The 27,984-nt window shown below is 45.8% G+C and overlaps 2 protein-coding genes across 3 annotated transcripts in view; one reads left to right on the top strand and one right to left on the bottom strand.

Moving 5' to 3' along the window:
* Positions 1-27,984, bottom strand: part of LOC140120870 (uncharacterized) — a 326,412-nt gene that overhangs the window by 92,475 nt on the left and 205,953 nt on the right. The gene's annotated exons all lie outside the window — the stretch shown is intronic.
* LOC140120767 (uncharacterized) lies at positions 269-27,694 on the top strand. Its single transcript, XM_072139711.1, has 11 exons — positions 269-389; positions 1,993-2,121; positions 2,234-2,647; positions 5,218-5,587; positions 5,693-5,790; positions 7,090-7,147; positions 9,608-10,812; positions 21,678-21,807; positions 21,913-22,010; positions 22,510-22,567; positions 23,899-27,694. The coding sequence occupies exons 4-11, from the start codon at positions 5,503-5,505 to the stop codon at positions 25,218-25,220; spliced, it is 3,054 nt and encodes a 1,017-aa protein (XP_071995812.1). The 5' UTR covers positions 269-389; positions 1,993-2,121; positions 2,234-2,647; positions 5,218-5,502; the 3' UTR covers positions 25,221-27,694.

Here is a 27,984-nt window from a genome sequence, read left to right as displayed (position 1 = left end):
GGCTCCAGAAGCAACTCACAATACAGAGCGTCAATGACGGACACCGAACATACAAGAATGCTAATTCCCTAATTACGATACTGATAATTCTCCTCACAATCAGGAAGACGATCATCGAACGACTCGTCTGGTTACGACTGATCTGTAGATCTTATATACTAGTGACTGTAGCAGTTTTGATGATGTCATAGTCATGTGACCAGTCACATGAGGGGAGGAGTAAAGCAGTGAAGATTTCTCCCTGGTCAGCACTTCCTGTCATGTGACCAGTGTGATGTCATCTAAGGTCCTCTACCTTCACTCACATTTACACCAGATCTACTCCGTGTGAGTATCCGATCACATGAAATCACCGCAGGTCCCGGGAGCTACTAGGAGGTCCTGTGCAGGTCAGTGATTGGTCTGGGCGTGTGTGACTTGTAGTCAGGGTTGTCTTATTGTTGTTGTCTGTTTTATGTTGTTGTATTACTGTAGTGTAGCTGTTATATAGGTTGTATATAGTCTTGTGATCGCTTATCAAATAGTTCTGCTCCTTATCCAATGAGAATTTAGAAAATCCACTTGCTCCTTATAATGAGAACATAATTATACAGCGACCAATCTGTCAGCGGCCATCTCATAGATTGTCAGCTCTTGTGATCAGGGCCCTTATTCCTATTGTTGTGTATATATTATTGCTCTGTAATGTCTTGTTTTGTACATGTCCCGCGTGATGGTGGAATAGGATGTAATTATTATTATCACGTGGAGGGTTGCAGGAGCAGCTCAAACAAGGGTTGCCATCCAGGGATCACGTCCAACCACTAACTGTACACGGCTCTTAACCCTTTAGATGTAGAAATCAAATGTGACACCAAGAGGCACCTATTTGGCATGGGGGGGGGGGTACCATCAGGATGTTGGGGAGGTGATTACCATTTGTTATGACACATGAAGGACTCTAGGGGGCTCTCAGATCTGTCATTCAGACTGGAGAGAAGACATGAATATTTAATATAGTCCAATACAGAAGTATCACAATATACTGTATGTGATAGGATAAAAAAAATCATTAAAAAAAATATAAAAATTCATATGAAACTTAAACCGACCCCCCACCTCGCACATAGCAAACATAAATAAATTATAAACAGGGTTGCTTTTCACAATCTATAGATATTTGAATAAAAAATGATCAGAAGATTGTAAAACATCAGCCCTTCCCCCCAAAAGATGTCAAATTGCGCGGTTAAAGACGTCATTGAAGAGCTTTTTATTCCATAAACCTAAAAAATAAAAAGCAAAATGAAAAATAAAACAAAGAAACAAAAAAAACAGGAAGTAGTAAAGAGCTACAGCTTCTCCATGTTATAGCTCACAGGAGCCGGGGGAGGGGTGGGTGCAGGGGACACTAAGGTGTTACTAGTTACGAGCTGCCCCTCTTTCCTTCATACTTTCCACCCCTCTTGTCCTAACCCAATGCCCTAGATACAGGAGGGTGATCAACCTAAGTCCTGCGGCATCAAGAGTGTCCTCCTCCCCTCAGAAATATAAGGGTTAATACCAGGAGGATCGACATGGTAGGCGGAGTCTAGAGAGGAAGTGTCCATACCGGAGAATGCTACACATGGGGGTCGAGAAAATGTAGTCCTAGACAAGAATTCTATGTCCCATAGCCATCTCCTCCTTCCGTTGCCTCTGTTCCGGTCCTGTGTGATATGCTGAGGGTTAGCCGGGTCTCGTGCTGTAGATACAGTATCAGGAGAGCAGAGGCTGGAGAGGGCCGCTCCGAATATAGACTGGGGACTGATGGGAAACCAGGGAGCCCAATGCTACCTCTTTACTTCTCCTGAGAAACAGACAGATACGATAAAGAGAGATGGCTCTATATGCGTCCATATCCTTCGTCAGAAGCTCAGAGCCTCCTGCAGCTAAACCATCTCCAGCTTCTTCCAGGTTCTTCTGGATATGATTTTGTTCTCAGTCCTCCATGTTTCCCCTTACATTCCTTAGGTGCAATGTTTCTTTTGAGAAATGATGGTTCAGTCTATCATTGACCCACCAAGAATGGACATGGAGAGAACCATGGCTGCCCGGATCCTGGACCTCACCCTAGAGATCATCTACTGGATAACTGGAGAGGTGAGAGTCTCCCAGGACACGGCTCTTATCTCTAGGAATACAACAGGGAAATGACTGGAGAGGTGAAGGATTCTTAGGATCTATGTAGTGATCAGTGTCTCCCCATACACAGGATTACACAGTAGTGAAGAAGTCGTCTGGTGAGTGTGTGACCCCCCAGAGCCCCATCACCCAGCCTCCACCTCATTCACTGATACATGAGCAGAAGATCCTAGAACTTACCTCCAGGATCACTGAGCTGCTGAGCGGAGAGGTGAGCGCTGCCGGGAATGCTGGGACATTATATAATAACACAAGGGAGGGGTCCGGGGGATGACTGTGTCATTGTGTGTGTCAGGTTCCTATAAGATGTCAGGATGTGGCTGTCTATTTCTCCATGGAGGAGTGGGAGTATGTAGAAGGACACAAGGACCTGTACAAGGACGTCATGATGAAGAACAATGCACCAAGAATGGAGCAGGACAGAACCATGGCTGCCCGGATCCTGGACCTCACCCTAAAGATCATCTACTGGATAACTGGAGAGGTGAGAGCAGGGGTGAACCAAGCCTTTCTGCTGCCGGAGGCAAGCCATAGAGTGACGCCTCTACCCCCCATATATGTAATATATCAGATACAGCAAAGAAAATAGATACAACATACCGCCGCGTAGTATAAAGCTAAAATTTGCAATAATTTCAGAGCTTCTACGCCACTGACATCAACAAGGCATTTCCGCCCACAGAACTGCCGCTCACTGGATGTTTTTTCTTTTTCGGACCATTCTCTGTAAACCCTAGAGATGGTTGTGCGTGAAATTCCCAGTAGATCAGCAGTTTCTGAAATACTCAGACCAGCCCTTCTGGCACCAACAACCATGCCACGTTCAAAGGCCTCAAATCACCTTTCTTCCCCATACTGATGCTCGGTTTGAACTGCAGAAGCCCTGATAAATATCACCAATACTACATATACATATACATACACATACAGCAAATACACATATATAAACAGTATATACACACACACTATACATATAAACAAACATATATATAAAATTCACATACATATATATACACTCACTGGCCACTTTATTAGGTCCACCATGCTAGTAACGGGTTGGACCCCCTTTTGCCTTCAGAACTGCCTCAATTCTTCGTGGCATAGATACAACAAGGTGCTGGAAGCTCCTCAGAGATTTTGCTCCATATTGACATGATGGCATCACACAGTTGCCGCAGATTTGTCGGCTGCACATCCATGATGCGAATCTCCCGTTCCACCACATCCCAAAGATGCTCTATTGGATTGAGATCTGGTGACTGTGGAGCCATTTGTGTCCAGTGACCTCATTGTCATGTTCAAGAAACCAGTCTGAGATGCTTCCAGCTTTATGACATGGCGCATTATCCTGCTGAAAGTAGCCATCAGATGTTACAGGGTACATTGTGCTCATAAAGGGATGGACATGGTCAGCAGCAATACTCAGGTAGGCTGTGGCGTTGTACCAAGGGGCCCAAAGACACCATGACACCACCACCACCAGCCTGAGCCGCTGATACAAGGCAGGATGGATCCATGACACCACCACCACCAGCCTGAGCCGCTGATACAAGGCAGGATGGATCCATGACACCACCACCAGCCTGACCCGTTATACAAGGCAGGATGGATCCATGACACCACCACCACCAGCCTGACCCGCTGATACAAGGCAGGATGGATCCATGACACCACCACCACCAGCCTGACCCGTTGATACAAGGCAGGATGGATCCGTGCTTTCATGTTGTTGACGCCAAATTCTGACCCTGCCATCCGAATGTCGCAGCAGAAATCGAGACTCATCAGACCAGGCAATGTTTTTCCAATCTTCTACTGTCCAATTTCGATGAGCTTGTGCAAATTGTAGCCTCAGTTTCCTGTTCTTAGCTGAAAGGAGTGGCACCCGGTGTGGTCTTCTGCTGCTGTAGCCCATCTGCCTCAGAGTTGGACGTACTGTGTGTTCAGAGATGCTCTTCTGCCTACCTTGGTTGTAACGGGTGGCGATTTGAGTCACTGTTGCCTTTCTATCAGCTCGAACCAGTCTGCCCATTCTCCTCTGACCTCTGGCATCAACAAGGCATTTCCGCCCACAGAACTGCCGCTCACTGGATGTGTTTTCTTTTTCGGACCATTCTCTGTAAACCCTACAGATGGTTGTGCGTGAAAATCCCAGTAGATCAGCAGTTTCTGAAATACTCAGACCAGCCCTTCTGGCACCAACAACCATGCCACGTTCACAGGCCACAAATCACCTTTCTTCCCCATACTGATGCTCGGGAGAACTGCAGGAGATTGTCTTGACCATGTCTACATGCCTAAATGCACTGAGTTGCCGCCATGTGATTGGCTGATTAGAAATTGTGTTAACGAGCAGTTGGACAGGTGCACCTAATAAAGTGGCCGGTGAGTGTATATATACACATCTATATACATACAAACATACATGCACAGATAAAGTTACCTTAACTTTATTCTTCTTTGATGGTCCTGGCAGGTTCGGCCTCGTCCTCCAGTTGGGGGCCGGAGCCGGGGGGAAGGGGGTCAGCTGGGCGAAGAGGGTTAGCTGGAGCAGAGCGGAGGGGGTTTCGGATGCCGGGAGCAGAGGGGGGCATACAGGGAGTGGGGGAACCACTTTGGGCTGGGGCAGAAGCATGTGCCGGCCGACAAGTGGGTAGATGTGCGGGCAGGCGGATTTGCGCATGGGCTGGGACGGGCAGGAGGATGTTCCGGGCCGGCGGGAGGGTAGATGTGCTGGCCGGAAGCACATGCAGTGCACATGGACTGGGGTGCATGTGCCAGGCGCGCGGCTGTGCTGGAGGCAATGGGGAAGTGCTGACCAGCAGGTGGGGTGATGTGCCGTGCGGCGGGTGGGAGCACAACGCCACCCCATCGCGCAGCAGGTGGCGTGCCGCCTGAGGCGAGGTTCGCAACTCGCCTCATGGCAGGTGAACCCCTGGGTAAGAGTCTCCCACCAGGACATGGCTCTTATCTCTAGGAATACAACAGGGAAATGACTGGAGAGGTGAAGGATTCTTAGGATCTATGTAGTGATCAGTGTCTCCCCATACACAGGATTACACAGTAGTGAAGAAGTCGTCTGGTGAGTGTGTTACCCCCCGTGTATCAGGAGGATGGACCCAGAGCCCCATCACCCAGCCTCCACCTCATTCACTGATACATGAGCAGAAGATCCTAGAACTTACCTCCAGGATCACTGAGCTGCTGAGCGGAGAGGTGAGCGCTGCCGGGAATGCTGGGACATTATATAATAACACAAGGGAGGGGTCCGGGGGATGACTGTGTCATTGTGTGTGTCAGGTTCCTATAAGATGTCAGGATGTGGCTGTCTATTTCTCCATGGAGGAGTGGGAGTATGTAGAAGGACACAAGGACCTGTACAAGGAGGTCATGATGGAGGACCACCAGCCCCTCACATCACCAGGTAAGAGGAGACCTTCCCTGATTGTAGAGGAGAGTCAGCCAGATTCCCCCATCATCTGCTCATCACATGTAGACAATGTATCAGTCACTGTGTTATTTCCTATAGATGGATCCAGTAGGAGAGATCCACCAGAGAGATGTCCCCGTCCTCCAGATTCCCAGGACTGGCCAGGAATAAAGCAGGAGGTCCCATTTGTTTATCAGGTAAATTATTCAGAGCTTTGAATCTTCTACATCAATGTACTGAAACTTTTTTCTATATGTCTGTAGTAGAACTGAAGTACCAACCATAACATTACAACCTAAAGGGAACCTGTCACCACATTTTTCACAAATACAGCTAATGACAGGTTCCCATACAGCCCTATAAATTCAATACCACCCTTCTTTTAGCTAAAAATTGTTTCCCTCACATCTCCATAAAATTAACTTGATGGTATCTTACCTGACATCAGAGGGGACGTGTTCTGCTTGGCCGGGCCTTCCTATCTACTCCTCCCCATGCCATATACCTCATCATTCAGCACTTTATGTCATATGACCAGGGTGATGTCTTCTACAGTCCTTTACCCAGTAACATTTGAAAAGTCTACCCCATGTACGTATGTGATCACATGAAATCACAGCAGCCTCCATGGACTTCTACTCCTCCCCATCCTCCATGGAGGCTGCTGTGATTTCATGTGATCAGATATATACATGGGGTAGATTTAGCAAATGTTACTGGGTAAAGGAAAGGACCTTAGATGACATCACCACGAAGTGCTGAATGATGTAACACATCCCTCAACGTTCCAGCAAGACACTGTGTAAAACATTTGACCCCTATTAATAAGTAAACAGAGCTGTATATATATTGGCAGATGGTCCTTAGGTACTAGGCCCATACAGCAGCATGTCCTAGCAGTGAGACCTTCCAATCAGGAACGAGGAGTCAGGGCAATGCAAGTAAAAATTAATATGCAGGACCCCCTATTACCATCATTGGACACACCTCAGGTGATTTGCATATGAGTTTACAAACTGATTTTTTTACATTACAGCCATGGAAAGGAGCCATTAAGGGATAAGGGCAACGCTTTTTAATCATAGTTTATTATTAAGTATTTATTTTGGATGGGTTCATTTAAATGGCAGGTTCCCTTTAACGTGTAGATAACCTTGGAAAGTAAATTAAGTGAAGGTCTCGCTTATCCTAAAGAATCAGATGCCCAGGGGAGCAGACACACGAGTCCTTCAAGGGCATCTACCACCAGGATGAAATACTGTATGCAAATAAGCCTGAGGGGCTCCAGGCTGCATAGGTGATAATGGAGCATGGAGCCCCTGACCCTCATTTGCATACAGTCTTTCATCCTGGTGGGAGATGCCCTTTAAACACCGCAGCAGTGGTTACCTGCATAGCTCTATCAGCATGTACCTTGTGATCATGTGATCTATTGTAATTGGAAGATGTAATAAGCCACATCCTCTGTGTTTCACTATGACGTTACATTGTTGCAGGAATTTTGTGGGGGAATAAGGGACGGACATGAAGAATCCACGTGGGAGTCATTGGAGGGTAAGAGCCTTTCATGATTCTATGTTTATGTTCATAAAAACCTTTTCCTGATAATTATTACTCTTCATGGTTCATTTAGTTCCATAATATTTCATCGTATTCCTGCGAACTTAACAAATTAATTGTAATTTCATTAGGAGGCACTCGCACTGTATTTAATGGGAAATTTAAATATGCAAATATTTTTACCAGGATGGGATAAGGAAAGCATTGTCTCTTAGGCTGCCCACTTAACATCAAGCATGACTTTAAGGAAGCCTAACAACACGATGACATAAAAGCCAAACCAGTTAATCTATTCCAGAAGGATCAGACTCGCAGCTATAGAAAGGGCTGTTTCTATATCTTTGCATCTCTTCATTACAGTGCAGGGAACTGATTTGGCTAAGTGAGAGGTTGTAGACCAGGTTAGGAAACCTACCATCAGGAATCTACCTATTAGGGTAGATTGGATGATAGGTTCCTAGTAACATCCTAAGGCCTAAACATGAAACATGCAAATTTTCGGCAAAGGCTAATGGGGCGTGGAGTAGCCGCTATGGGAGCAAAGGCTTCTCCTTCTGCTTGTGTACAAACTATACTTATGCCCCAGACTTCTTCGAGCTCTGTGCATGCGCAGTAGCCCAAGGTGGCTGCCACAGTAGGCGAATGCGCTGGGTCGCCAGCACTGAAGGGGCTACTGGCAATACTGAACAACTGGATGAGCTCAAAGTATCCAGTGCGAGTACAACTTGTGCGCAAACTGTATGAGGAGCGCGCCAACGATGAGGAACGAGGTAGGACAGCAGAGGACACTGGGGCTTGGAGTAGTTTTTGCTCTCATGGCTACTTGCTACTCCTTCCAAAAATGAGCATATTAGTAAGATAAAGTTTAGATCAGGTTAAGTATTATAGGATTAGGTGGAACCTACCATCGGATCTACCTATCGGAATGGAAGTTTCTACGACGGAGACCTTGCCACTATAGGCCTCCTCTACAGGCACGGGTAGACTTATATCCAGAGAGGCTTCCATTGGGGTTCTGGCACATTAAATAAGGTGTAATGGGAAAGCGGCTTTCAAAGCCAGAATCAGGAGGTTGGAATTATCTGATGGGGAGGTAGGACTGACCTGGATGCCGTAAGAACCCCGGCCACTTCTGGTACCTACCTTCTATAGGTCTCTACTTGCCTCTGCAGCTTCCTCAGTAGGACACATCTCGGCTGCCATTGAGACCATCTGAGTACATTTGCCTCTATACTGGTTTAAAGGCACATTTTTTTTCCACCTGGAAACTCTAGTATCGAAGTTTGAATGGAAATTTCAATCTGGTTGGGACAACCCTTCCTCTGAAGATCTATCTCACTGCTACGAGGGCTTCCTGCAGAATCTGCATCCCTGAGATTGTGGACACCTGCATTCAAAAGCCCCTGGTCCCTGGTGCTCATATAGGGGTTCCTGATGCTTATATAGGGGTTCCCGATGCTTATATAGGGGTTCCCGATGCTTATATAGGGGTTCCCGAGGCTTATATAGGGGTTCCTGATGCATATATAGGGGTTCCGGACTTCAAGACTTCACCCCTGAAATCCTTGTACATCTGTTCCTGCTCTCAATAAACAAGAGCCATTTCAGGACATTTGAAGGTCCTCCAAAAGTTCATGAAATTGCAAATTGAAAGCAGCAGAGGGGACACGTCCTTCATTCCGCCAGAATCTTCTAGCACCAGATGTAGGAGGTGACTCCAGACTTGTAGGGGCTATAATATCCATACAGCCCGGACCTAGGGCAGTCTTACTCCACCCCTGCAAATGACCTTCTACATGTATTACGAGGTCAGGATAATTGTGTAACTTTAGGTAAAAAGGGGAAAAGATAAGACATTTCTTTATTAGACCATATGGAAGCTTCGCTGTGTTCATGTATATATGTATCCTAATACAGGCAGTCTCCGGGTCACATAGAAGATAGGTTTGTTCTTAAGTTGAATTTGTATGTAAGTCAAAACTGTATATTTTTACAATTGTAGATCCAGACAAAAATTTTTTTTGCCCCAGTGACGAGATTCAAAATTTTTTTGCTGTAATTGGACCAAGGATTATCAATAAAGCTTCATTACAGACACCTTACAGCTGATCATTACAGTCTGGGACTATAGTAACATCCAGAGAGGTCACCAGAGGTCACAGGGGTCTGTATTTAACTAGGGGTCGTCTGTAAGTCGGGTGTCCTTAAGTAGTGGACCGGCTGTGCTCTGAAATATCAGATATATATAATATATAAATGTTAGTGCTGACTATTTCTCACTCAAGGGTTTATCCTCCGTCCTTCCCTGACACTTACATGTTCATATCTGAAGGTTGGGGAGATCCATGTTATATCGTCTTGTTTTCCTGTATGTTTTTTTATATTTCTTTTTCTTTTATTGTTGACTTCAAATTTAAACTTCTGCAAAGTTCTTCAATGTTATTTTTCTTCCAGGTGAGGATGAGAGGAGGAGAATTTTCCGTGGACCTATAATTTTATCTACCAAAGTAGAAGATATTGATAGCACACAATCGTATTCAGTATCTCCTGATGTCCCCTCGGTCCCTCACAGCAGAGGTCCAACCACCGGTGACCAGGGACCTTCATCTAATCACTCACTAACTGACCATAGACTGGGGGAAATACTTCCAAATGGGAAACAGAGTAAAAAGAAATCTAAACCTTCTCTAAACGACCCGTTAAACAAGAGTAAAGGTCCATTTTCTTGTACGGAATGTGGAAAAACGTTCATGACAAAATTTAATCTTATCGGACATCTGAGAACCCACACAGGAGAGAAACCATTTGCCTGCTCCGAATGTGGCAAATGCTTCACACACAAATCTTCTGTGGAGCTACATCAGAGAACCCACACGGGGGAGAAGCCCTATTCCTGCCCGGAATGCGGGAAGTGTTTCAGCCAGAAAGGACATCTTGCGCGACATGTTACTCTTCACATCGAGGAGAAGCCATTTTCATGTCCGGAATGTGGCAAAAGCTTTAAACATCGAACTTCTGTCGAGAGACATCAAAGAACCCACAGAGGGGAGAAACCGTTTTCATGTCCCGAATGTGGCAAATGCTTTTCTCAGAAATCGAATCTAGAGGAACATAGACGAGGTCACACGGGAGAGAAACCGTTTTCGTGTTCGCAGTGTGGGAAATGTTTCAGCAAGAAATGGGGTCTTGTTCTACACGAGAAAATTCACTCCGGGGAAAAGCCGTTTTCCTGTTCAGAATGCGGGAAATGCTTTATACAGGAAATGTGTCTGGTAAGACATCAGAGAATTCACACGGGGGAGAAGCCATTTTCTTGCTCGCAATGTAAGAAGTCGTTCGCTCATAAATCGAGTTTTATGCACCACATGAAGTCTCACACGGAGGAGAAGCCATTTTCGTGTCCTGAGTGCGGGAGATCTTTCGATCAGCAGTCACATCTTCTGGAACACCAAAGAATTCACGCGAGGAAGAAGCCGTTTTACTGCACCGAATGCGGCAATTATTTCAGTAAGAAAGCCAATCTGGTGGAGCATCTGAGAATTCACACGGGGGAGAAGCCCTTTTCATGTTCGGAATGTGGGAAGAGTTTTAGCCACAAATCGGGGTTTGTAAAACATCAGAGAGCGCACATGGTGAAAAGTCATTTTCACGTGGTGAAAGTGGGTGATGTTTTGTGACAAAATCAAAAAGTTGCGGAGTAGAAAGTAGTACCAAGAGGAGAGAAGCCATTCAGGGTGTGGGATGGGTTTTGCCAGTTTTAGTCATCACATAAGAAGATTTGTAGCAAGAAATGTAAGGCCGCATTCACACTACCATATGGGGGACATATCTAAGGCCACAAGTTTGCGGATGTACATATGCCCCCCATAGACGGCAATGGGCGTACAGAGCGGCACCATACCATGGCTCCGAACGTAGGCCCGCCCGGCTACGGTATGTTGGGCAAATGTTCGTGTTCATGTTGCCTAAGAATAAGACTGCAATGGCCACACGGAGCGGCACCGTACCACTCTGTACACGGGAAAAAGATAGAACATGGCCCGTAAGCCTTGCATTATTATGGAGAGGGGAGGGGGTCACCCCTCCTCCTCTCCATGGCTCCGAACATATGCCCGTCCGGCTACGGCCTGTCCAGCAAGTGTTCGTGTGCATGCTGCTGCCTAAGAACTTACACAGAGGAAAAGCTTCACGTTCAGAATGTTGGCAATGGTCATGGCCAGAAATGGAGACTTGTTGAAAACCAGAGAATTCACACGGGGGAGAAGCCATTTTCCTGCTTAAATTGTATAATGTACCTATTGCCTAATATGATGAATAATAAATCCCCTTGAGGACTGGTGTCATGGACTGATGCACCCAAGAGTCCACGGAGAATCTATGTCGTGCCTGGGCGCACAAAATTATGATTGTAATACACAATTGTTATCCAACTCAATAAACTTCTTAGCACCTTGACCAAAGGTACGCCTTGACCATATATACTCGAGTATAAGCCTAGTTTTTCAGCACAAAAAAATGTGCAGAAACCCCAAACTCGGCTTATACTCGAGTAAAAAAATAAATAAAAGGTTTTACCAGGTTTTTGTGGTAAAATTAGGTACCTCGGCTTATACTTGGGTCGGCTTATACTCGAGTGTATATACGGTAATTAAGGAAAGCAAAATGAACAAAGTGATCTCCACACACACCCCATGCAATATATTCAGCTAAATTCGCCAATCTGGACGGGTTTTACAGACCATCTAAGGGCAGATTCGCATTGGCGTGTATGTTGCACGTCTTTTGCGTGTTGTCTCGGTTTTGTCTCTGCGTCCCCAAATTAAAACCCTGAAGGTTTAACATTTGGTTAGAAAACACAAAACCCGATTTCTCAGCCTCATCAGTGGAAAAAACAGACCTGCCATCAGTTTTTGTGTTTATTTTTGGGGAGCCATAGACATCTATTGCCTTCCGTGATCCGCATACATGAAAAAAAATTGACGGGTTTCAAAAATTTTTCCACGAACAGATCAGTGAAAAATACAACCCACTGTGAAAACAACGGCTCAGGATGCATCCGTGAGAATCACCGAATACGTCAAAAATAGTGATCAGTCCTGCTGAAATCCCTCACGATCGGCTGTATTCAATGACTTTATTAAAGTTTCCAATAAACTACGTGCATATAATACTTAATCACAGTCGTCTATACACAATTACCGTATTTTTCGGACTATAAGGCGCACAAAAAATCCTTAGATTTTCTCAGAAATCAAAGGTGTGCCTTATATATGAACCATACTTACAGACAACAGCTGCCTTGTACTGTGCACAGGTCTGCCACCTGCTGGTCATTCATCCTTGTAATCAGGTGTGCCTTATAATCCGGTGCGCCCTATATATGAACCGTACTTACAGACAACAGCTGCCATGAATTGTGCACAGGTCTGCCACCTGCTGGTCATTCATCCTTATAATCAGGTGCGCCTATGAACCTAGACGTTTTAGCAGGCATTTATTGATGGTGCGCCTTATAGTCCGAAAAATACTGTATTGTTAAACACCTCCTCTTTGCCGTTACCCGGCTATAGAAGCGAATATTAATCATTATCCAAGAAGAAATCCATAAAGAGTCCATAGTTAGTCCAACCACAGCCCCATTCTAGAAGAAAGATAGGGTCCAGTAGACCTTTATTCGTAAGGGGTCCTGTTCTCAATGTTTTTAATGACTAAATGAACAGCCCCCTCAGGTGGAGTATGACATATCTTTTCTACCATTGTGGTTTAGAAGGAATCACAGTATATTTTTTTAATATGTAGAGGAACAGGCACTCCCAGTGTGTGGTAATGGATTCTCAGGCAGATGGTGAAGTGGAGGTCTGTGATGTATAATAATAATAATTCTTTATGTATATAGAGCACACAGATTACGCAGCACTGCACAGAGTTTGCCAAATTGGTCCCTGTCCCCATGAGGCTCACAATCTAAACAACCTACCAGTATGTTTTGGAGTGTGGGAGGAAACTGGAGGACCTGGAGGAAACCCCTGCAAACACGGAGAGAACATACAAACTCTTTGCAGATGTTGACCTGGGTGGGAATTCGGACCCAGGACCCCAGCGCTGCAAGGCAGAAGTGCTACTCACTCAGCCACCGTGCCACCCCAGTGATGTTAGCGGCAGACCGGGTATCACAACGGGAATCTTGAATAAATAATAACTTACAGTCTCCTTAATGTTACGGTCCAGACATCAACAAGCAATACGCTGTAAATGGCCCTTCCTGCAGGCACACACAAGGATGTGGATGGGTTTGGCCTGTGGCAATGCTTCCATGGTGGAGCAAGAAATGAATAATACCTCAGCCTGGATATAGAAGTAAATAGGCTGGAAATAGGAGCCAGGTTGGCTCTGCTGCTTCTACATCAGGCAGGCCGGAGCTGTATCTCCCTGAGGGGATCTCAAGAAGGAGACTGACCGTGAGCCCTAGACGGAGACTGAATGTATAGACTTGCTCTGTCTAGACAGTTCTGGAATATTCTGAGACTTTCCACCAATCACAGCCTTGTCTACCTCAGAAAAGTTACATTAATTTCAGACGTAACATAAATAATAAGCACATTAACTCCTTAGTGGTAGGCAGGATGTAATACAGATGTAACCGCTCCTTTTGGGCAGTAGGTGGCAGCACAGGATCACTATTGGATAGGCCGTAGTATAGAGCAGATGAAACTTCAGAGGGAAATGACCCCTAGAGGAGCTGGATATGGGGATGACCCGTCTTACGTTACATTACATCAGGAGCTCGTCCTCTAGTCACAGCGACTGATCTGTGCGTCTTATATACTAGTGACTACAGGACCTGTGATGATGTCATGGTCATGTGATCAGTCACAGAAGGGGAGGAGCACATGACTATGACATCACCGCAGGTCCTGTAGCAACTGGGCGGTTCTGTGCAGGTCAGTGATGGTTCGGGTGCGTGGGCTCTATTACTGTGGATTTTTGAAGTTTCTAGAACTTAATGGGTCACAGGCCGGAGATTTATTTAACCGATATCGATGGGACTTACAGGACGGCTGAAACCAGTCCAACCTTTTAGACCCAGTGTGATCATACACACAGGGGGAGATTTACCGGCAGTGTCTGAGAGGAAATCTGCTCCAACCAATCAGAGCTCAGCTTTCATTTTATAAACTGCTGTGGGATAATGAAAGCTGAGCTGTGATTGGTTTCCATGAACAGTTCTACTCTCACACACTGATAAATCTCCCCCATTATACTCTTATCCTGTGGATCTGGGGGGGAAATGTTAAAAACCCTTTTAATATTGGGATTCAGAACCGTATCAGTTAATTCCACTTTGTAACTTTATTAGTCTCGTCATCCAAAAGTCTTCAAAGACACTTTGGGGGAGATTTATCATGTCTCTTGGAGCAGAACTGTTCTAGTTGCCCATGGAAACCAATCAGAGCTCAGCTTTCATTTCCCCACAAATGATTATAAAATGAAAGCTGAGCTCTGATTGGTTTCCATGGGCAACTGGAACAGTTTTACCTCAGAAACTTTATGATAAATCTCCCTCAATAACTGTAAAAGAAGATGGATCCCCGGTACCTCGTGAAGTGGTTTTTTTTAAATCATACAAACTTTATTGATTCATAACACATACTGATTACACTGAAAATCTTACAATATAGAGAAATAGGCACAGAATATGAGACAGTCCATGTGGAAAAGTCTGGGGAGCGGTGGAAGTCTAATCATGGGACCCGGGTCAGGAGATATTTCTCCACAGTGGGAGTCTGCCTTAACCAGCACTGGATATAACACCGCACACGTCACTGGCTCCATAACCAGCACTGGATATAACACCGCACACATGTCACTGGCTCCATAACCAGCACTGGATATAACACTGCACACGTCACTGGCTCCATAACCAGCACTGGATATAACACCGCACACATGTCACTGGCTCCATAACCAGCACTGGATATAACACCGCACACATGTCACTGGCTCCATAACCAGCACTGGATATAACACCGCACACATGTCACTGGCTCCATAACCAGCACTGGACATAACACCGCACACATGTCACTGGCTCCATAACCAACACTGGATATAACACCGCACACATGCCACTGGCTCCATAACCAGCACTGGATATAACACCACACACATGTCACTGGCTCCATAACCAGCACTGGATATAACACCACACACATGTCACTGGCTCCATAACCAGCACTGGATATAACACCGCACACATGTCACTGGCTCCATAACCAGCACTGGATATAACACCGCACACATGTCACTGGCTCCATAACCAGCACTGGATATAACACCACACACGTCACTGGCTCCATAACCAGCACTGGATATAACACCGCACACATGTCACTGGCTCCATAACCAGCACTGGATATAACACCGCACACATGTCACTGGCTCCATAACCAGCACTGGATATAACACTGCACACATGTCACTGGCTCCATAACCAGCACTGGATATAACACCGCACACATGTCACTGGCTCCATAACCAGAACTGGATATAACACCGCACACATGTCACTGGCTCCATAACCAGCACTGGATATAACACCACACACCTCACTGGCTCCATAACCAGCACTGGATATAACACCGCACACATGTCACTGGCTCCATAACCAGCACTGGATATAACACCGCACACATGCCACTGGCTCCATAACCAGCACTGGATATAACACCACACACATGTCACTGGCTCCATAACCAGCACTGGATATAACACCACACACATGTCACTGGCTCCATAACCAGCACTGGATATAACACCGCACACATGTCACTGGCTCCATAACCAGCACTGGATATAACACCGCACACATGTCACTGGCTCCATAACCAGCACTGGATATAACACCACACACGTCACTGGCTCCATAACCAGCACTGGATATAACACCGCACACATGTCACTGGCTCCATAACCAGCACTGGATATAACACCGCACACATGTCACTGGCTCCATAACCAGCACTGGATATAACACTGCACACATGTCACTGGCTCCATAACCAGCACTGGATATAACACCGCACACATGTCACTGGCTCCATAACCAGCACTGGATATAACACTGCACACATGTCACTGGCTCCATAACCAGCACTGGATATAACACCGCACACATGTCACTGGCTCCATAACCAGCACTGGATATAACACCACACACCTCACTGGCTCCATAACCAGCACTGGATATAACACCGCACACATGTCACTGGCTCCATAACCAGCACTGGATATAACACCACACACATGTCACTGGCTCCATAACCAGCACTGGATATAACACCACACACATGTCACTGGCTCCATAACCAGCACTGGATATAACACCGCACACATGTCACTGGCTCCATAACCAGCACTGGATATAACACCGCACACATGTCACTGGCTCCATAACCAGCACTGGATATAAAATCTCAATGGGGCAGATTTACTTACCCGGTCCTGTCGCGATCCCGCGTTGCGTTGTCGATGAGGATTCGGGGCTGCTGCGATTCACTAAAGTCATGCGTCCAATTTCCTGCATGGTTCGCTTCTGCGCTGAGGTCCGCCGGAGTTCACCTTCTTCTTCCCGGTGCATGTAAGTGCATGATCTTGCGACACAATTTTTGTTTCTAAATTCCGCGGTTTGTCCAAATCCGTCGGGTTGTCTAAAGGCCACGCCCCCCCCATTTCTGTCGCATGCAAGCCGGCGCTGATGCGCCACAATCCGATCGAGTACGCCAAAAACCCCGGAGGCAATTCTCCTCAAAAAGGAACTATTCGGGAAACCCGACGGAATCGCGATACGCGGTTCCTTAGTAAATGAGCCCCAATGTCTCAATAACTTGTCATGTGGGGTTCAGCTTGCAGGTGACATCTCTTGCTTTTCACACGTTACTAATTGCCTGCTGAGGCGTGACATTACTCTCTTTCTGGGTCATTGAGGTCCTGGGTTACCGAGTTATCGGCCTCCACATGACAAACCTGATGATCCCATAAGTTTCCAGCAGGACTTCACTGATGAGGCTTCAATGATGATTAAATTCAGTGTTTTTCAATCACTTAATGAATGAATCTATTCCAATAGTATGGGCTTCCCCCCCGTACCACTCACAATGTGCAGAGCAGGTCTATATTGACCAGACACATCACTCAACACTGTGACCCCACAACCCACAATGGCTCCTCTAGTGACAACATGGCTGATGCACAGCGATCTCCTCGATGCCTCCAGCATCATTGGTTTACCTAATTTTTGCTCAGTGTGAATCGTCTTTCATCAGTGAACAGCCCTGAGACCGACTGGTACCTCATCGAGTGCAGATGCTCCCCGGCTCATGTCATCTCGAATTCTTAATGTCAAAATGTGAACAGCATGATGAGGAGGACTGTTTAAATATCAATTCTAACTGATCCAGGAAATTCACAGAGTAATTCATGGACCGACATGTGTGTCCAGTGGTCTCGAGAAAGTCACAAAGGTTACAGTGTATTCTAGTTTCTTAATGAGATTTCAGCCACAAGCAAAGTGTCCATTTCTTAGTGTGAGTAGTGATTTGTCAGTCTGATACTTGGTGGTGCCATAGAGAATGTATAGAGCAGCGGTGAAGAAAGTCAAGCCATAACTTCATACAGAGTTGCAGATTACGCGCGGTATGGATTACGCAGGATCTCCTTTGCACAGTTGGTTTCATGACATCTGGATATGAACATAGAACGTAATGAACAAACACAATGTAAAATGTTTGTGGAGGCTCCAATCGCTCCGGATGTGAGTAAGACAATGGGGCACATTTACTTACCCGGTCCCATCGCGATCCGGCGATGTGTTGTCCGACGAGGATTCGGGTCCGGCACAATTCACTAACATTGTGCGCCCAAGTTCCAGCAGGTTTAGAGCACCACATGAAAAGAATGCATTCATAGGCACATTAAAGTGCAAAAAGGTATATCCAAGTTTATTACATATACTCGAGTATAAGCCAACCCAAGTATAAGCCGAGGCCCCTAATTTTACCACAAAAGCCTGGTAAAACCTATATTTTGTTTACTCGAGTATAAGCCGAGTTTGGGTTTTCAGCACATATTTTTGTGCTGAAAAACTAGGCTTATACTCGAGTATATAAGGAACATAAATTCATACAGTCACCCCGTTTGGCGAACTGTAAACAACCCCCTGTCCAACACTTAGTTAGTGATACAAGGCCTTCCCCGACTGCTCGACCACAGAGTAAACAATCACCTAGTCAATACTGTAATGCAAAGGTAAATGAGGTCCCCCAGAGATATAAACATATGGAGTAGATTGTTCCAACCTCAAAGCCTATCAAAAGTCAATCAGTGATGCTGCAGGGTAAGCATGACAAAAGCAATGAAGCATATGCAGAGGAAGGAAAAAGTAGATGCAACCAGTATGACTCCGATAGCGGACCGACATGCAGACAGAGAAGGCACAGGTGGACAGGGGCAACCGGCTTCCCATGCGTTTCGTCGTATAAAAACGACTTCCTCAGGGGGGTAAATGAGCCCCATCGTATACGTGATATGTAACGAGCTAAACTTATTGAAAGGAGTTAGGCTCTGTGTGGGCAGGGCAGGGTGACCTTCAGAATTGTTAGTAACTGTGTATTCATGGGAGGGAACACAATCTCCTCTAACAAACGGAACTACAGGCGGTCCCCTACTTAAGGACACCCGACTTACAGACAACCCATAGTTACAGACGGACCCCTCTGCCCACTGTGACCTCTGGTGACCTGTCTGGATGTTACTATAGTCCCAGGCTGCACTGATCAGCTGTAAGGTGTCTGTAATGAAGCTTTATTGATAATTCTTGGTCCAATTACACCAAAAATTTTGAAACTCCAATTGTCACTGGGGCAAAAGAAAAAAAATTGTCTAGAACTTCCATTATAAAATATACAGTTTCGACTTACATACCAATTCAACTTAAGAACAAACCTCCAGACCCTATCTTGTATGTAACCTGGGGACTGCCTGTATAAGTTTTTAGAAGAACAGAGAGTCAAACAGAAGGAAATGATAGAAATAAAGGAAAACTAGGAGGGGAAAAGAACACATGAGGGGAAGGAGGGGGTGGTATTGGTAATTTGGTAAGGGGTTTACTCAAAAAGCTCGTTGTAAGCTGGGGAATCTTTAAAGAGGAGCCGCGGCTGCCATATACGGGTATTTTTCTCAGTGGTCAGGTTTTCCTCAGCCGTGAGTTTTTCCATCCTATAGATATTCATGACTTCTTGTACCCACTCGACATATGGAGGGGACACCGGGGACTCCAGTGACGCGGGATGACTGCGCAGGTAGCGGTGAGAAAAAATAAAGGAGACTCTTTATCTGTGAGCCAATACTACCCGGGAGAACCGACAACTGATGCGGCAATAGGGCGGCCTGAGACACGTCCATATGTGGGGAATACTTTGACCCAGAATGGTCAGAGGCTGTCGCAGTCCCAACACACATGTAACAATTTCCACAGTGCCAACATGTATTGGGGACCTCAGTGTAGAACAAGTTTAGGACTACAAGTTCAGGATACCACCTGGACAGGATTTTATCATTTTTCTCCTGGGCTGCACAAGCAGAGGAGAGCTCATGGGTAAAGATGTACAGGCAGTTGTCCTGTAAGTCGGGTGTCCTTAAGTAGGGGAGCACCTGTACAACCTTTGTTTCTCTTGTGTTGGAAAGGTCTATGTCCAGTTTCTGTTCCCATTTGCACACCAATCCAAGGTCATCCGGGTGTAGCTCACCCTGTAGGATAGTATAGATCTGCGAGATGATGTGTGTTGGCTGTGTGTGAGGATCGTATAAGCCTTCGAAGGCTGTGGGGGATGCAGAGAAGCTTGTCCGGCCTCTATGTGTGTGTAAGAATGAGCGTAGTTGAGAGTCCTCTAACCACGACAATCTAGCTTCTGGGTGTTGGGAGGTGAGCTCCAAGAAAGTTGGTAGGGTTCCATTGGATAATATAGACTGGAAACGGGGGCCATCCGATCATCTGTTGCCAGCCTTGGAATTGATCCCTATCAAGGCCAGGTGGAAAAAGGGGGTAACGCAATACAGGAGTGAGAGGACCCAGAATGCGTGAGAGAAGGCCTATGCGGAGCAGTCTCTGCTACAGTATCAGTGCGCTGTGTGGAAGGAGAGCGTCACAGTCAAAAGTTTGTGTCGATTCCCCTTTGGGAAGAGAGGTGGAATGTTGCTCCAGTGCTACCTACTATTTCGAGGTTGTATGGTGAATCCAATCTAGGAAACGTTGGAGCACCGTGGTCCAGTGATAGACTTGCCCCACCCATAGACTTGGGTCGAGTCAGCACTTTCCAGCTCTAGAAGTTCCCCACACGAACCTCAACATTACAGTCCTGAGTTTTTTAAGGAAGGAAGTGGGTGGGATGATAAGTGGCCATTTTGAGGACTTTCATGTGTCCGAACCAGGACATTCATTTTTTATCGTAGGCAATAAGGTCTTTGAGCGGGATGTAATTGAGAGAACAAATGAAGGCCCATATATTTTAGGGAACCTGTACACCATCGGAAGGGAAAATGTTCTGCAGTACGGAGTATTTTGGTTTGGGGCAAATAAATGTGAAGTGCTTCAGTTTTTGTGTAATTAATTTTGAAATTGCTCTGGTGACTATGTTGGTCGAACTGACGGAGCAGCGAAGGAAGCGTGATCATGGGCTGTGAGACATAAACTAATAGGTCGTCCGTGTATAGTGAGATTTTACAGCGTGAGTCAATAACTAGGATAACGTTTATATATTTAGGTTTTTTCTTATTGCCACTACTAAATGTTCCATTACAATGGTGTACAGTAAGGGGGACAACGGGCACCCTGGTCTGGTACCGTACAAAATTTGTAACATGTTTGATAAAGTGCCATTAATTTGAACCCAGGCTGAGGGCGTCGAGTATGGGGCCACTATTTTGCCCAGGAAGTTAGGGCCAATACCAAGCTGTCTGAGAGCAGCCTGTATGTCCTTGTTCTTCCTTAGATAGAACTTTTCTGAAAAAACTATGGACTTTCCCATCAGTGACCCAGCAGGGATGGAGCAGGACAGAACCACGGCTGCCCGGATCCTGGACCTCACCCTAGAGATCATCTACTGGATAACTGGAGAGGTGAGAGTCTCCCAGGACACGGCTCTTATCTCTAGGAATACAACAGGGAAATGACTGGAGAGGTGAAGGATTCTTAGGATCTATGTAGTGATCAGTGTCTCCCCATACACAGGATTACACAGTAGTGAAGAAGTCGTCTGGTGAGTGTGTGACCCCCCGTGTATCAGGAGGATGGACCCAGAGCCCCATCACCCAGCCTCCACCTCATTCACTGATACATGAGCAGAAGATCCTAGAACTTACCTCCAGGATCACTGAGCTGCTGAGCGGAGAGGTGAGCGCTGCCGGGAATGCTGGGACATGATATAATAACACAAGGGAGGGCTCCGGGGGATGACTGTGTCATTGTGTGTGTCAGGTTCCTATAAGATGTCAGGATGTGGCTGTCTATTTCTCCATGGAGGAGTGGGAGTATGTAGAAGGACACAAGGACCTGTACAAGGAGGTCATGATGGAGGACCCCCAGCCCCTCACATCACCAGGTAAGAGGAGACCTTCCCTGATTGTAGAGGAGAGTCAGCGAGATCCCCCCATCATCTGCTCATCACATGTAGACAATGTATCAGTCACTGTGTTATGTCCTATAGATGGATCCAGTAGGAGAGATCCACCAGAGAGATGTCCCCGTCCTCCAGATTCCCAGGACTGGCCAGGAATAAAGCAGGAGGTCCCCCCCGATCATCAGGTAGGAGAAGCTGAGATCTGTGACTCCTCTATAGACGGGTGTAATGAAGCTTTCTAGTAAATGTCTCCAGCCAGTACAGATAACCTTGAATCAAAGAAATACAATTCCCTCCGGCACTCGATGTCTTCTGTTTTCTAATCTTTATTCGTATGATTAAATAATAGTAGCATTCATGGCATTGCCATATAGAGCAGCAGGAATGAAGCCTACGCATTTCGAGTGTTGTAGGCTCTCTTAATCATCAGATAGTTAGCCTTGTGGAAGGCTGGGACCACCCAGCTCTGGTACCGGGGAATGGGGGGGGACATATTGCTGGATAGAAGGAACATTAGCATTGGACATTTCCCGCTGTATATGTGAGAGTTTATTAGTATATAGAGAAATAGTTATTAGGTTCTAGTTCTGTGAGCGCTTCCATCAGACTATATACAGTATATAGAGAATATTATGTATACAGAACAGATACAACCTTCAAGCCTTTACTATGACATTATTACAGGAAAATCGTGATGGAATGAGGGAAGGACCTGGACAATCCATATCGGAGTCATTGGAGGGTAAGAGGCATGTGTTATATCAGAATTTGAGGTGACTGATACTTAAAAGGGGTTCTCCAGTGACATACAAGTTACTCTATACACAGGATAGGGGCTAACTTGCTGATCGGTGGGGGTCTCAGTGATGGGACCCAGACAGATCATGAGAATGGGGGTCCGTTGTACCCCATCTACTCCATTCATCTCTATGGCACTGACAGAGATAGCTTAGCTCCATAACCTGCAATCTCCATAAGCACCATAGAGATGAATAGTCCACAGACATTCATCTAGACCTACAACGGAGGTACAACGGACCCCCATTCTCTTGATCCATGGGGATTCCATCACTGAGACCCCCACCAATCAGCAATTTATGTGTATCACTGGAGAACCCCTTTAAAAGGGTTTTCCCATGAAAGAAAATTCTCAAATCTCAACCCCCTAGTGATGTTATCACAATAAAGATAACTTTTAACCCTTTACTTCACAATTTTATTGCTGTTTTAGCTCCTATCACTCAGTGATGATTCCAGAGTGTGAGCGGGGACTCTCTGAGCAGACACTTCATGATCACTCTGTGCTACGAGATGCTGTGTGTTGACAATGTGCTTAGATTATCAGGGTACAAGGTTTATATACATATCATTTCATTTACCTTCTGAACATTGTACTAGTATCTGACCCATAGAAAGAGAGAGATGAGACAGATCAGAGTTGGTGAGATCCATGAGATGCATATTACACACAATGTCATACATCTCTGCTATTCCACAACACACTAGATCTGCTGTGCCTCCCCAGACAAATAACTTATCTGTGTGTAGCTTGTAGTCCTCCCCATGCCGCTGCCGGCAGGAAGTCAGTGTATGTGTGTATGAAGTCAGTGTATGTCCTGCTCTGCATGGGCGGGACTAAAGTGCAGGGGGAGGGGCTACAGAGAGAGAGAGAAGCTCAGCTCCACGGCCGTCACACAGAAATCCAAGTTGGCTTCCCCGACAGATCTAGGGGCAACGAAAATTGTGTACACCAGGACTGATACAGACAGGTGGGACTTATATCTGTGAAATGCTGGATTTTTGTTAATAACAGTGAATTACAGAACGTGTTATTTTGTTATCCTGAGTACATAAAAGAAACTTGTCTTCGTGGGAGGAAAATCCCTTTAATAACAGTTACATTTGTGATTTCTTCGACGGATTCCAGGACTTCTGCAGGCAAATAGTTGACAGACACTTGTCATGTTTTTATGTTCTTTCATTGTCATTTACTTTACTGTTTTCTTGTGTCTTATGGACGGTGAATCAGAAACGACAACTTTCTCACAGAAAACTTATGGTTCGTTTTTCTAGGCAAAGATGAGATGATTCGAGTTTTCAGTGAACATCTCCTGTTTCCTCTCTGTCATGAGATCCGAGATAACATCTCCACACCGTATAGTTCTCCTGATGTTCCTCACAGCAGAGATCCATCCACAGACACCACCGGTGACCAGGAGCCTTCATCCAGTCACTCACTGAGTGGAAATCACCAAACCGGACAAAAAGGGCGGGAAAAATTGTCACATGAGGAACATATTAGAACGAATTCTCATTCAGAATCCAGAAGATCCTTCATGACAAAATGTAATGTTATTAGATATCCGAAGAGTCAGGAAGGAGAAAAAAATAATGTATGCTCCGAATGTGGGAAAACGTTTACCCAAAAAAACTCTTTAAAGGTACATCAGAGAATTCACACGGGCGAGAAGCCATTTTCATGTCCTGAATGTGGGAAATGTTTTAATCAGAAATCACATCTTGTAGGACATCTAAGAATTCACACAGAGGAGAAGCCATATTCATGTGCGAAATGTGGGAAAAGCTTCACGCATAAAGCGTCTGTGGAGAGACATCAGTTAATACACACGAAGGAGAAGCCATATTCATGTCCCGAATGTGGGAAAAGTTTTAGTCTGAAATGGCATCTTGAGGGTCATCTACGGCTTCACAAGGAGGAAACTACATTCATTTGCTCAGATTGTGGGAAAAGCTTTATAAGTGAATCTTCTTTTCAGAAACATCAGAGAACTCACACAGGGGAGAAGCCATTTTCATGCCCTGAGTGCGGCAAAGGTTTTAATCAGAAAAATCATCTTGAGGGCCATGTCAAAATTCACACAGGAGAGAAACCATTCCTATGCTCAGAATGTGGGGACAGTTTTATCTATAAAACTTCTCTTAGGAGGCATCAGAGAACTCACACAGGAGAGAAACCATTTATATGCTCAGAATGTGGGGACAGTTTTATCTATAAAGCTGGTCTTAAGAGGCATCAGAGAACTCACACAAGGGAGAAGCCATATCCATGTCCTGAATGTGGGAAGGGTTTTAGTCGGGCATCACATCTTGAAGGACATATAATTCTCCACAGAGAAGAAAATCCATTTTCATGTCCCGAATGTGGGAAATGCTTTAGTCATAAGTCAAATCTGCTACGACACGTAAGACTCCATAAAGAGGGGAAAAAGTTTTCATGCTCAGAGTGCGGGAAACGTTTTTCTCAGAAATCACATCTTTTCGAACATATCAGAACTCACACGGGGGAGAGGCCATTTTCTTGTTCACAGTGTGAAAAATCTTATATCAAGAAATGGAGTCTTCTACAACATGAGAAAAGCCATGCGCGAGAGTAGAAATGTTCATGGTCAACATGTTTTAATAAAGTTTAGTCCTGAACCGGAAGATTGAGGAGAAGGCACTGAAGCAAGAAATGAAACGTCTTGTAGAACAGCTAAGAATTCACACAGGGGCGGAGTCAGAAGCGTAACAACAGCGATAACAGCCATAACAGCTGCTATGGGGCCCGCAGTGTCAGGGGCCTCTGGCATAGGCCTGACACAATAAGAATGGAGGAGTTGCACCGTTATATACCGTTTGTATATATGTGCATAGATGTGAGCGCATGAACTGTATGTGTAAGTATATAAATGGTTTGTGTATACAGTTCAGACCAAAAGTTTGGACAAACCTTCTCATTCAAACGTGGAATTATATACTTAAAAAGTGTGAAACAACTGAAAATCTGTCTTATATTCTAGGTTCCTTCTGCTGTGATCACTGCTCTGCACAATCTTGGCTTCTCTTGATGAGATACAAGAGGTAGTCACCTGAAATGGTTTTCCAACAGTCTTGAAGGAGTTTCCAGAGATGCTCAGCACTTGTTGGCCCTTTCGCCTTCACTCTGAAGTCCAGTTCACCCTAAACCATCTCGATTGGGTTCAGGTCTGGTGACTGTGGAGGCCGGATCATCTGGCATAGCCCCCCATCAGTTTCCTTCTTGGTCACATAGCCCTTACACAGCCTGGCGGTGAGTTTGGGTGAGTTTCATTTATTTTGAAAAATAAATGATGGTCCAACCGGATGATAAAGGCAAATCGGATGGAATGGCAGCAGCGGCAAAATTCTGAGGTAACCATGCGGGTCCAGTATACCTTGAATTTTGAATAAATCCCCAACAGTGTCAGCAGTAAAGCCCCATCACACCTCCTCCTCCAGCCATCATGGTGGGACCAGGCCTGTAGAGTCCATTCCTTCACCTTCTCTGCGGTGGTTGGAACCAAAGATCTCAAATTTGGTCTCATCCGACCAAAGCCCAGATTCCCCTGGTGTAAGGTCCATTCCTTGAGTCTCTGGTGCTGGTCCTTAGCAGTGGTTTCCTAGCAGTGATGTTACCATGAAGCTGCTGCGCACAGTCTCCTCTTACCAGATGTTGTAGAGATGTTTCTGCTGCGAGACCTCTGTGCGGCAGTGACCTGCTCTCTAATCTGAGCTGCTGTTACCTGCGATTTCTGAGGCTGGTGACTCGGATTAACTTATCCTCCGCAGGAGAGGTGACTCTTATCCTCTGCAGAAGAGGTGACTCTTATCCTCCGCAGCAGAGGTGACTCTTATCCGCCGCAGCAGAGGTGACTCTTATCCTCCAGAGCAGAGGTGACTCTTATGCTCCGCAGCAGAGGTGACTCTTATGCTCCGCAGCAGAGGTGACTCTTATCCTCCGCAGCAGAGGTGACTCTTATCCGTCGCAGCAGAGGTGACTCTTATCCTCCAGAGCAGAGGTGACTCTTATCCGCCACAGCAGAGGTGACTCTTGTCCTCGGCAGCAGAGGTGACTCTTATCCTCCAGAGCAGAGGTGACTCTTGTCCTCCGCAGCAGAGGTGACTCTTATGCTCCGCAGCAGAGGTGACTCTTATGCTCCTCAGCAGAGGTGACTCTTATCCTCCGCAGCAGAGGTGACTCTTATCCGCCGCAGCAGAGGTGACTCTTATCCTCCAGAGCAGAGGTGACTCTTATCCGCCACAGCAGAGGTGACTCTTATGCTCCGCAGCAGAGGTGACTCTTATGCTCCGCAGCAGAGGTGACTCTTATCCTCCGCAGCAGAGGTGACTCTTATCCGCCGCAGCAGAGGTGACTCTTATCCGCCGCAGCAGAGGTGACTCTTATCCTCCAGAGCAGAGGTGACTCTTATCCGCCACAGCAGAGGTGACTCTTGTCCTCGGCAGCAGAGGTGACTCTTGTCCCCCCGCAGCAGAGGTGACTCTTATCCTCCAGAGCAGAGGTGACTCTTGTCCTCCGCAGCAGAGGTGACTCTTATGCTCCGCAGCAGAGGTGACTCTTATGCTCCGCAGCAGAGGTGACTCTTATGCTCCGCAGCAGAGGTGACTCTTATGCTCCGCAGCAGAGGTGACTCTTATGCTCCGCAGCAGAGGTGGCTCTTATGCTCCGCAGCAGAGGTGGCTCTTATGCTCCGCAGCAGAGGTGGCTCTTGGTCTTCCTTTCCTGGGGCGCTCCTCATCTGAGCCAGTTTCTTTGTAGCACTTGATGGTTTATGCAGGTTTTGCACTTGGGGACAATTTTAAAGTTTTCCCAATTTTTTGGACTGACTGACCTTTATTTCTTATAGTAATGATGGCCGCTCGTTTTTCATTGCTTAGCTGCTTTTTTTCTAGCCATAATACAGATTCTACCAGTCTATTCAGTAGGACGATCAGCCGTGTATCCACCTGACTCCTGCACAACTGATGGTCCCAACCTCATCTATAGGGCAAGAAATCCCACTTATTACCCCTGACAGAACACCTGTGATGTGAGAACCTTTTCAGGTGACTACCTCTTGTATCTCATCAAGAGAAGCCAAGATTGTGCAGAGCAGTGATCACAGCAGAAGGACCTGGAATATTAAACAGATTTTCAGTTGTTTCACACTTTTTTGGTAAGTCTATAATTCCACATGTGATAATTCATAGTTTTGATGCCTTCAGTGTGAATCTACAATTTTTATAGTCTTGAAAATCCCAAAAACTTTTTGAATGAGAAGTAGTGGGCAGACTTTCGTTCTGTACTGTATACGAGTGTATAAATGTGTATATTTTTTAAGTCTTCTATAGGGACCCAAGTTT

This window comes from Engystomops pustulosus, chromosome 3 (assembly GCF_040894005.1).
Source record: "Engystomops pustulosus chromosome 3, aEngPut4.maternal, whole genome shotgun sequence".
NCBI classification, from domain to species: domain Eukaryota; kingdom Metazoa; phylum Chordata; class Amphibia; order Anura; family Leptodactylidae; genus Engystomops; species Engystomops pustulosus.
This window is presented reverse-complemented; position numbering and strand designations above follow the sequence as displayed.